The sequence below is a fragment of the Amblyraja radiata genome, chromosome 15 (genome assembly GCF_010909765.2).
Source record: "Amblyraja radiata isolate CabotCenter1 chromosome 15, sAmbRad1.1.pri, whole genome shotgun sequence".
Classification (NCBI taxonomy): Eukaryota; Metazoa; Chordata; class Chondrichthyes; order Rajiformes; family Rajidae; genus Amblyraja; species Amblyraja radiata.
Genome location: NC_045970.1, coordinates 19115355 through 19127708, shown reverse-complemented (window position 1 = coordinate 19127708; position 12354 = coordinate 19115355). Strand labels below are relative to the sequence as shown.

The 12354-nt window shown below is 39.7% G+C and overlaps 1 protein-coding gene across 1 annotated transcript in view; it reads right to left on the bottom strand.

The window, feature by feature from the left end:
• c15h10orf90 (chromosome 15 C10orf90 homolog) overlaps nt 1-11899 on the bottom strand; it is a 169756-nt gene extending 157857 nt beyond the window's left edge. Inside the window, exons 1-3 of the mRNA XM_033033700.1 lie at nt 11774-11899; nt 10849-11631; nt 8187-8277 (exon numbers count right to left, since the gene is read on the bottom strand). Of these exons, the coding sequence (XP_032889591.1) occupies nt 8187-8277; nt 10849-11466 (709 nt within the window). The 5' untranslated portion in view covers nt 11467-11631; nt 11774-11899. The remainder of the gene's footprint in view (nt 1-8186; nt 8278-10848; nt 11632-11773) is intronic.
• Nucleotides 11900-12354: the final 455 nt, after the last annotated feature.

Here is a 12354-nt window from a genome sequence, read left to right as displayed (position 1 = left end):
TGGCAGGTGGAGAGATGGTGGGAAAAACGGGACAAGTTGAATCAGTTGTGATCTTATTTAATGACAATACTAGTTTAAGAGACCAATTGGGGGGAAGAGTTCCTTTCACAGCCTGTGGGGAGTCTGGCCAGGGGTAAAGTTGGGGGAGGGCAGGAGCGTTGAGAAGGAAGGGGTTGGGATCATGCCGGCAACCCACTCACTCACCACTGCCGGGCGCGGAGCCACCGCATTGTGGCCGGGGAGGGAAGTAACTCGGGTGGCTGCAAGAGGCCGCCGGGACCTCAGCGCTTTCTGCCGGCCGGCCCGCTCACCTCTGGCAGTGCTCTCCATCTGAACACCTCTCTCCTGCCGCTCGCTGGTCTTGCTCATGTCAGCTGCTTCCCTAAATCCTTAAATTCCGACTGCCGCCAGGAGCAGGACATGGCCTCAATTGCTGCGCTGGGTGACACTGCATGGCATTCACTGCCCGGTCCGTGTCTTTCAATGTAGACTGGGCAGTGAGGGGACCAGCTCAAGAGCAAAGATCATAGAGCGGTGCGGGTCAACGGGCGATGGATAACAGGACAACAGGCGGTGGAGCTTACTCCCGTGTCAGCGCAAACAAGGGAGCAATTGAGGTTACTCACGCCTGCACAGGAGTAAGCTACACCGCCCACTGTCCTGTTATCCATCGCCCACTGACCCGCTCTTGAGCTGGTTGCTGGCATGATCCCCGACCCCCTCCTTCTCAACGCTCCTGCCCTCCCCGCAACTTTATCCCTGGCCAGACTCCCCACATGCTGTGAAAGGAACTCTCCCCCACCCAGCTGTCCCTTTACAGCCACTTACCACTTTACAGCCGCTTCCCATCAGCTGCCAGCAATGAGGGATAGACTTGGCTATCCCTCAGTACAGCAACATCGTTCTTGATGATGCGGTACTGAGGGATAGCAAAGTCTATCTTCCTTGGCTAACAACCTAACCTGCGGCCTCCAAGACGCATGTAAATTTTCGTGCCTTATTTTTGGGTAAAAAATAGCGTCTTCATTGCCGGGAAATACAGTATTTAAAAACATATAGCTTAAAGAAATCTACCTACTACAGTATTTGTACACAAACTCCATTCTTCTCTCTTTGTTTCTTAAGATACTCTTAAGATAATGACAATCCATGTTTGAAAAACCCGTCAAGAAACTTGCGCTGCGCATGTGCGGTAGACTGCTGCACATGCGCAGTATGCAGTCCACGGTGCAAAGGCAGAATTTCAGCTGCCTTCAGCTCCCCTTGTCGTGAAGCCTTGAAGCAGCATCGACAGCACGTGAGCTGCACATACTTTCGCGTATTACATGTACTGTGGATGAAAGACACGGGAGAATTATGCCTACCTAAGAGATCGATCTATTATGTAGGCATAATTCTCCCGTGCCTTTACTATTTATATTTAATAATTACCATTTTATAATTTTAGTCAGGGTTACCTTACCCTGATGGCACGTGCCTGGCTACAGAGTACATACAAAATTATACTCTACATTTTTCCTAATTTCCAGAAGCTGAGAAATTAAGTGCAGTATTCACTTTGGCTGCAATACACTTTGGCAACTCTAGTAGTGTTTTGTCAGTCTGGTGGCAAATGGAACAGTTATACAAAACATACCGAAAGAAGAGTAACCTCCTTATGCACCATTATTCTGAAGAAAAATCGGATATATTTCTCTGTTGGGAGGGCAAGGATGTCAGTGAGCATCTCTTTTGGCTCCTAGCTAAACCCCCCCCCCCCCCCCCTGTCCCACAGTATTTTTGTTCTTTGCAAATACTGCACTTCCTATAACCAGGATGGAACAGGAGAGCCAAAATTATATTTTAGATACAGTTTGCATTTTTCTACAATGACTACACATCAAGATTTGTTTAATCCATCCCAGTTAACATTCAGGCCTTTTTCTTTTGCTTACTTTTAGTTTAATTTAATTTAGATATATAGCATAGAAACAGGACTTGACCAAACGAGTCCATGTCGACCATCGGTCATCCGTACACCAGTTCTATGTTATCCCACTTAAATCAACAACACAGAAGGAAACCATTAAGCCCAGTGGACACACGACAGCTCCCAATAGAGCAATGCTGTTAGTTCCATTCACCCCTCCTATGTCTATGTAACCCTGCAATTTACTCTCTCATGCCCATCAACTCCTCTTTGATTCTTTGCCGCTTACAGCACCAACACTAAGGGATAATTGGCAATAGCCAATTAACCCACCCATTACATCTTTGTAACCAAGAGTAGAATGTCACTGGTTAGTGCCATGGATCATCAATAGTCTTTGAGTTGGTTATGTGATTAAATTTAGACAACATTTATACTGAGATCTGTTACATTACAGACACAGTACTAATTCCACATATAAATGCTCCCATTTGTGTTATTTTTTTGTAATGAACAGCTATGTTTGCAAAAGCACAGACTTCTGTAGCTACACTTGGAGAACAGGGCATCAAATGTAAATAACATCTATTGTGTATTCATTGATTACCAATTGGACTGAAATGATTTTATTACTGTTGGAAAATTGTTGGTTCGTTATTTTTGCTCCAAGTGAATGGAAGCCAATAGAATAACAATTAATCTTATTTATTATTTGTCTCCAGTGCAGTATTAGGCCTCAATTTAGAAAGAGAGCTAAGAACATCTGGCGTAGAAAGATATTTGTGTCCCCAATTTGTATCATTCAATCCTTGGCATCATATGTAAAATGAATACAATGGGTAGAGATTCAACAGCTTTGCTACCACATGCAAGTAACTTCCTTACAAGGCCCCTTTGTAACAATATCTCTGGAACTCTGTTCTGAACACAGTTGGAAACAGAAAATTGAAAAAATTGAGATGGTAAGATTTATTTGACCCAAAATATTCCTCGGTTTTATACACCAGAATAAATCTTAGCAATTTTTAAAAGTTATTCTTAGTATAAAATTTTATTTCACAGATAGCTTTTAATATTATATTTCAACCTTCACTGATGGCAAAAGATTTTGGTACGATTTATCTCTGAAACAATAAATAATGAAAGATGAGAGAATAAAAATACTCTAGCTCTGTTAAAAATATTTATAATTTGCAAACCTTTGATGGTCGTATAGACTTTGACAGCAGTACTTTACAATTGAGAAACCAATTATATCTCAACACGTCTTAATATTTATTCACAATATTTTCAAAATTAATCATTGACACTGCACAAGTCATGCATATTTCCTACATTTATGTTTTTATTTCAATGTATGTATGGTACTTTTTGCTCTTTTAGAGAATGCAGTTGATCTAAATAAAATTAAAATTCTTGAATGTTGTATGCTAAATATTTTAAGTCTGTTATATATCCTTCTTTTGATCTAGGAATATCACAAGGCTCAGCAATTTATTTCCATAAGGCTTTGAAATCTATAAGCATTTATTTTTGAATGCCACATATTGGAATACATTGCCTAATAATTGTACTCCCTGTACGAGGAAATGGCCATAATATTATATAAAAATGAATTATATAGTACAAAAAGAGCTGATAAATTACTGAAATGAGAGAAAACATGGAAATATCTTGGGGGTTTATTATTAGGATGCTATAAATTTTAAACTTTTAAAAGGTGTCCTATATAGATCTGACTAAATATGTGCATCAACCTTGAAGGTCCACGTGAAATGCACACAAGCAGCCAAATAGCTGACAATTATTTCACAAGATATTATACTTTTATTTTCTCCCGTCTCAAGACATTGCAATAGATTGTCCTCCTGATAGCAGTTTGGCAGCACTAGGAAATATTACCATCCTGCGTATATCTGCCACCAAACTTCCTCATGAGACACTTGATCAACTGTCATTGCTGGAAAGGTGAGATTAAAAGCAGAAAATGCCAGCAATGTCCAGCAGATCCTGTAGCATATGCAGAGAGTAAAACACGTTATTATTGCAAGCCAATGACCTTTCATCAGAACAAACCAGTTCAAACACAAACTAGAAGGCTGTACCTGAAATTGTTGTATTCGTTGTTGAGTACTGAGGGCTGCAAAATGCATCAGTAGAAGCTCTGTGACCTGCAACAGGTTTCAGGAGAACAGATGAATGAGACAAAACACAAAAAAGTTAAAGGTAGACAAAAGTGCTGGAGAAACTCAGCATCTATGGAGCGAAGGAACTTTTGTCTACCTTCGATTTTCCAGCATCTGCAGTCCCTTCTTAAACAGAAAAGTTAATGTGGGAAGTAAAATGAAAATCGAACTGAAAGGTAACTAGAGGCTCAAGGCTCATTTGTAGACTGAATGATCATCCAATCTGAGTTAGGATTTTCCAATGAATAGGAAACAATATGGTGGGTGCTAAATGCAATGTACTAAACTTGAAGGAGGGCAAAGGAGTCTGTGGATTCCTGAATATTGGGAAGGGAAGATGTTGAATGGGTAGGTGCTACACATCCTATAATTGTAAGGAAATGTGCAAAGAGATTTGTTGGTGAAGATGAAAGAGCAAAACTGACAATCACAGAAGAGACTCTTTAGAATGCTGAGAAAGGAAGGCGTGCCTGATGGTGGCATTATATTGAAGATCATGGAAAATACAGAGAATAAATCCATTTAATGTGAAGCTTGATGGGGTGGAAAGTAAGGACAAGAGAAACCCAATTCTAGCTCTTGAAAGGACAGGGTTTGAGAGCAGAAGTGCAGGAAATGAAACAGTAGCATTGAGAACCCACTCAACTCTGTGGAGCTGAAGCCATAGTTAAGGAAAAAGAAAGATGTCTTGGAGACAATCGTTAGCAAGGGATGTCAGTAGAACAGATGTGAAAACTAGGAGATTGGAATGGATTTATTACCGGAGGTAAGAAGGATGGAGGTAGAATTAACAGAGCTGTGTAAGTTTGTGGATTTGTAATAAGGTCATAAGGGATAGGAGTAGAATTCGCCCCATCAAGTCTACTCCTCCATTCAATCATGGAGAATCTATCTCTCTCAGCTAACCCCACTCTCCTGCCTTCTCCCCATAATCTCTGACGCCTGTACTGATCAAAAACCTATCTATCTCTGCCTTAAAAATATCCACTTACTGGGCCTCCACAGCCTTCTGTGACAAAGAATTCCACAGATTCACCCCCTTACTGACTAAATATATTTCTCCTCATCTCCTTCCTATAAGAACGTCCATTAAGTCTGAGGCTATGACCTCTAGTCCTAGACTCTCCCACTAGTGGAAACATCCTCTCTGCATCCACTCTATCCGAGTCTTTCACTATTCTGTACGCTTCAATTAGGTCCCCCCCTCATTCTTTTAAACTCCAAGGAGTACAGGCCCAGTGCCAACAAATGCTCACCATAGGTTATCCTGCTCATTCCTGGGATCATTCTTCTAAACCTCCTCTGGACCCTCTCCAGAGCCAGCACATCCTTCCTCAGATATGGTGCCCAAAAGTGCTCACAATATTCGAAATGCGGCCTTACCAGTGTCTTACAGAGCCTCAGCATTACATCCCTCGAAATAAATGCTAGCATTGAGTTTGCTTTCTTTACTACTGATTTGACTTGCAGATTAACTTTTTGGGAATCCTGCATTGATGTTGCTGGAAATATAAAATAAAAGCAAAGGTATACCCAACAGATCATGTAGCATCTGCGGAGGTGGAAATTTGATTCAGAACTGGTCGTGCCTAACAAATTGGGGGAACCAGTTTTCTGAAATTAAAATAAAATGCTAGAAGCTGAGTCCTGATGATGTGTCCTGAAATGTTAACTGTTTCTCTTTTCACAGATGCTGCCTGACCTGCTGAGTCTTTCCAGCATTTTCTATTTTCATATTAGATTTACAGCATGTGGAGTTTTTAAAACATTTTCATTATACAAATTTGTTGATTTCAGTGCTGACGCCTGTACGAGAAACATTGTTGTCTTCAGTATCAGCCTTGACTGTGATAACTCTTTTGCCAAAGTCATAACATGTTGGTCTTAATGCCTATTCAGCATCTGCTGCAGGCTGATAGTGCTGGGAGAGCATTGCACTAAGATGTTATCTTTCAAATGAGATATTAAATCAAGTTTGCTTTCTTGAGAGGTACTTGGAAAGTAAAATTAATTTTCCATGCGCACTGGATAACACATATTCTTAAATTAATACCTGAAATCAATAGCTGAAATAGTCCTATTTGTAGGATCATGCTGTGTGTTTATAGTTTATTATTATTGTCTTGTGCACGGAATTACAGTGAAAAGCTTTGTTTTGAATGCTATCTAGTCAAATCATACTGTGCATGAGTACAATCATACACAGTATGGAGTGGAACAGTTGGAGTGGATAATAGTAGATCCTCTTCTGGGACAATACACAATAGAGTCGCCATGCTATTTTGCATCAAACAAGTCTCAAGTCTATGCAAATATTTTCAAAAGTGTGATTTACTGCAAAAACGTTGGAACGTTTGACCATTGCAAAAAGATCGGCACGGTGGCGCAGCGGTAGAGTTGCTGCATTACAGCGCTTACAGTGCCAGAGATCCGGGTTCGATCTAAACTACAGGTGCTGTCAGTACGAAGTTTGTACGTTCTCCTCGTGACCGCGCGGGTTTTCTCCGAGATCTTCAGTTTCCTCCCACACTCCAAAGACGTACATATTTGTAGGTTAATTGGCTTGGGTTTGTATACTTGGTATAAGTGTAAAATTGTCTCCAGTGAGTGTAGGCTTGTGTTAATGTGCGGAGACTCGATGGGCCGAAGGGCCTGTTTCCGCACTGTATCTCTAAACTAAATTTAAAAAACTAAAAGGTGGCATAGAAATGCAAGTTTATTATTTACTTTCTTTCAAATTCTTAAACTTCTGGTAAAGTTTTATTTTCGAGATTATATATAACATTTGGGGCAGATTGTCTATTCCTGAAGATCACAGATCTCCTGGTTCAATGCATTCCCACACTATCAGTGTGGCTCAGGATGATGCAGAACAGCACGTGGCCACCTATGCTGACAGACTTGCATTGCTGGTCATTGAGGCCTCATCCCATCACACTGTATACCAAAGCTTTTTTAGATTCAGAGTGGAAACAGGCCCTTTGGCCCACCAAGTCTGCGCTGACCAGCGATCATCCCGTACACTATCCTACACACTAGGAACAAGTTACAGAAGCCAATTAACTTACAAACCTGTATTCTTCGGAATGTGGGAGGAAACATTAGGACAGGCTAGATGCAGGAAGATTGTTCCCGATGTTGGGGAAGTCCAGAACAAGGGGTCACAGTTTAAGGATAAGGGGGAAATCTTTTGGGACCGAGATGAGAAAAAAAAATTTCACACAGAGAGTGATGAATCTCTGGAATTCTCTGCCACAGAAGGTAGTTGAGGCCAGTTCATTGGCTATATTTAAGAGGGAGTTAGATGTGGCCCTTGTGGCTAAAGGGATCAGGGGGTATGGAGAGAAGGCAGGTACAGGATACTGAGTTGGATGATCAGCCATGATCATATTGAATGGCGGTGCAGGCTCGAAGGGCCGAATGGCCTACTCCTGCACCTATTTTCTATGTTTCTATGTTTCTAAACCGGAGCATCTGGAGAAAACGAATGTCACGGGGAGAATGTAAAAATTCTGTACAGACAGTACCCGTAGGCAGGATCGTACCCAGGTCTCTGGCACTGCAAGGCAGCAACTCTACCACTGCACCACTGTGCCGCCCAGTCACCATCACTGAAATTTAAATATATTCACAAACATTCAGAATTACTCAGGATCTGGATTTTTTTTTATGCTGAAAGTTATATCATAAAATAATAATTTAAGGAAATTCAAAAACCATGCACGCACTCAGACTGTGCATACTCACACGTTCATAGCATGAGGAGTTCACTCTTGTGGTGGAAGTGTCCATTAGTCTACACTCCACTAACTAGAAAGCTGGCACAGGAATACCTCAGTTATGAGCCCATTATATTATTACAAATACTCCTAACCAGTCTGATAATAAAAACATGTAATTAATCTTCAGGGCAGTCAAAACTTACTCCATTTACAAACAGCCCATCATTCTTTAAGGTGACTAAAATAAAAAAATGCATATAACCTAAATGTCACAAAATATATTATTATTTGACAAGGCTTTTGCACTAACCGACAAAATCTTTTGACACCAAAGCCCTTTCTTTTAAACACATGGTTTGGGCAAATTACCTTCAAGAACTTGATCTGCATTCCTGGTCATCAATCTACTTTTCACTTTTTGAATTGGGACCGATGCAAAGAGATCATTGATTTTCTCATTCTGTTAAAAAAAAATAGAATCTTAATGCAGCGTCTTTGTTCATTCACAAAGTAATTTGATTCTATTTTAATTATGGCTTTACTCCTATTATTACATTAAAATAAAACAAAAAATGCATCTATTACACATACTTTAAATTCTTATGACTGAAGTAAAACCTTGCAGCTCTCTACTATGTTCTTACTTTATTCATGTTATTCTTCCTTTTGGATAGAACCACCTCCTGTCAATTATTAGTTATAGAGTCATAGAGTCTTACAGCGTGGAAACAGGCCCTTCAGACCAACTTGCCCACACTAGCCAATATGTTTCATCTATTCTTAACATTTGAACCATATTTTGACAAGATAGTATTGTGTTATTTATTGCATATCTATGCCATTGAAAATATTCTCTTTCTAAATTAAATGTGATCGTGCACATTTCCATATGAATTTGCATAATTGGAACTGTGGCCAGGCATTTCCAGGGTGAGTTGTATTTGCACACCAGGCACAATATCAGCATCACAATGACACCAAATTAATATCCTGTGTTCTGAGAGAAATGATCATCGTCTTGGAATGATCATGCTTACATTGTACAGCCAGATACTGAGAACAGACTCGCTAAGACCCATACCTACCAATTATCTTTTGGGATATCAATCTGTATTCACTCATCTCAACCCCCATTTGGTCAAATCCAGTCCCCTAATTGCCTAACAAACAAACAGCTCAAGCCCTGATATCCTAAGATCTCAAATTCCAACACTCTGATCCCTTAATTGGTCCATGTCCCAAATGAAAAGCCCACCAGCCCATTCTCCCCCCACATCACTCCCACCCAAACTCCCAAATGTGACCTCAGTTTAAGATGGCACATTTCCTTTGTGCTCTGCAGTGTACAAAGGAATAAGTGCAATGTCTACTCAATAAAATCGAACGCCCAAAGGAAGGTTGCAAAAATGAGCTGACAATGGAAACAGTGAAGGGGGCAGGGCACAATGACCATATTGCAATCCCAGGCATATTTCTTCAAGGTCAGCATATAGCCAAGAGAAAAGGGGTGTTCGAGGCATTCAATTAACTTCCTTGGAAAATTCTATTTTTGAATATTTGGAAGTCAGCTGATGCCATTTCACGAAAGGGCCTCTGGAGCCAAAAGATGATAGAAATCCAAATAGGCTTTTTATGAGATTCTGACCTTTGAAGAACATTGGTAGGGATCACTGGACTCCTTGGACATTGATGCTCCTAAGGTCCCTGCCATTTACTCTATGTCCAACTAGAATTTGACGTCCCATAACACCCAAATGTTTGGATTGATAGTATTTTACAGTATCATATGTGACTAGTGTAATATACTCCTTCCAATGCATGCAGTAGGTTTTTTTTTGCAAGTTCTTAGGTCTTGCACCAAAATCAATTTCAACATTGGTTGGACTGTAAGCCAACCTTGTGTTCTCTGGGCATATGTTGTAATGGGCTTATTTGAATGGTTCAAGTTAGGCATGCACTCTGCAGAACCTGAAATATTTTGGTTGTTCATGCATGCTGTCTGTGTAATGTATTCATTAGATAGCTATAGCATTGATGCAGTGCGTGAAGCTAGTGCAGCAACTCTTTTTCTGAAGTCCCCTGTGACCCTTCTTTTGAGCCTACTATTAAATGTTTTACAAACTACTGTTGTCACAAAAAGCCTGGATGGCAAAATCATCAGCTGAGTCAGAAGAATACGCATCCACTCCCATCCTTTGCTTCCTATCACCGTCAGTTTTGGACATAATTTGCCAACATGCCTCATATCCTTTTTGTGTTAACCTTCTGGACTAGCCTACCTCAGGGAAACTGGTGAATGTCTTACTGAATTTTATGCAAATCACATCTACAGCATACATTTTCTTCACCACCTCCTGAAAAAACTCAATCAGAATTGTGAGACATGACTATTCCTGCACAAAACCATGCAGACTCCTACTAATCAGTCTCTGTCTTTCCAAGTGAGCACAATTGATTCTGTCCCTCAGAATCTTCTCCAACATCTGATGCAAGGCTCACTGGCCTGTAGATTCCAGGCACTTTTTGAAGGACCTGGAACAACATCAGTTATCCTCCAGTCTTCCGGCACCTTACCAATGGCTAATCCATCAGATCTCCAGAAATATCCTCCCTCACTTTCCTCAGCATCCAGGGATAGAGGATTTAATGCATGCCAATATTTCTAATACTTCCTCCTTCCTGACACTGCCATGTTCCAAAATGTCAGTGTAGCCTTCCCTTAACACGACAGCTTTTGCATCCCTCTCCCTGGTGAATATGATAAAAAGCATTCATTTAGGATCTTGATCATATCCCCTGGATCTAAACACAGATTAACTACATTCTATTTTAAGATTAGCTATTTAATTTAAATGGAGACAATACTTCACTACAGTAATCAATTACTTTTAATCATGTCCACAATTATGTGTGATGGCATAAAAGAACAAACTATCATCTGAAATTGTAAATAATTCACTGACTACAGGAAGGTATTATTGTTATTTTTAATATCACTGAATCACTACTTGTATTTTATTTCTAGTCTTACCTCTATGCAATGTAGTGTTGATGCATCATTATCATGTTGTTCATTGATGATATAAATTGCAACAATACCTCGCTTGGGTAATTGATGGTATTTTACAGTATCAGATGTGACCAGCATAACATACTCCTTCCTATGCATGCAGGAGTCTTTTATTTGCACTTTCTCAGTTCTTGCACCAAAATCAATTTCAACATTGGTTGTACTGTAAGACGGGGAATCTTGTGTTCTCCGGGCACATGTTGTAAAAGGATTATCTAAATGGTTCAAGTTAGACATACACTTTGTAGAACCTGAAACATACTGATTATGTCTTTCTCCGTAGCCAAGTCTGTCATTTACATTCTGGTTGTTCGGGCTTGCTGTGTGTGTAATGTATTCACTAGACAGCTCTGGCATTGATGCAGTCCGTGAAGCTGGTGGAGCAGCTCTTTTTTTAGAGTCCCCTGTGACCCTTCTTTGTATCTTTTGAGCCTGCAATGAAATGTTTTCCAAACTACTGTTTGCTGCAAAAAGCCTTGATGGCAAAATCTTCACCTGAGACATCATATAATCCCAGTAGTCGCGCTTATTTTCTTCCCTTGTGTAAACTGCAGGCAGTTGTTCATTAGGCAGCTCCATTGTTTTGCATTCATTAAATAAACATCAGTCGATTTAGAATATCACAGGTCTATTACAGTTTTTCATATTCTGCTTTTTGATGATCTGATCAGGAAGTAAAATCTTTCAGGGAGATACTCAGCTCACATGTCAAATCCAGTTACAGAACAGCAACATTTGAAGCACCTAAGTATGGAGAACACACAGTATACTATTATCGACAATTGCCAGCCTTGACAATACTATCAAATTCAACAAAAACAGATCATTCCTTCGGATCATTTCCTGTTAAATCACCATGTTCCAACTATCTAATAAATACACATACCTTAATTTCCAATGCAGGCTGGGTTTTTTTACTCTTGTTTGAGAAAACAGTTGATGCAAATAAATGTTTTATAACACGATGAAGCTTTGTAACCCAATCTGTTTGCTTGCTTCAGGATTGATTACGCTTTGCAGGCTTTACAGCCTGGTTCAGTCTGCATAAGTATTGTGCAAGTTGTTTCAATATAATATATAAATTATCTTCCAGCTCTGACCACACTTAAAACTTGTTTGTTCATCATACGTTTATAAGCATTGGAATATTCTCAAATCATGCGTGAAATAACTGAGAAAGTCTCCACTCAAAATGAACAAAAGATAGCTCTGTTAGAATTCAAGGCAGAGATCACACTAGTTCCATTCAGAATTGAACTGTTATCTTTTCCGATTAAATTACTTTTTTATTTGGTCCTGTGTTAAGTTATTTTTGTTTCAAGCATGATATATATTTTATGGTTATTTTGCAAAATCATATGAATTTTGACATAAACAGTTTCTTTATTTTACAAATAGATTTGTTTTTAAATTCATTATCCATCCCTTTAACAAACAAGAATGAACAATGCTGCCATGTGCAGTTAT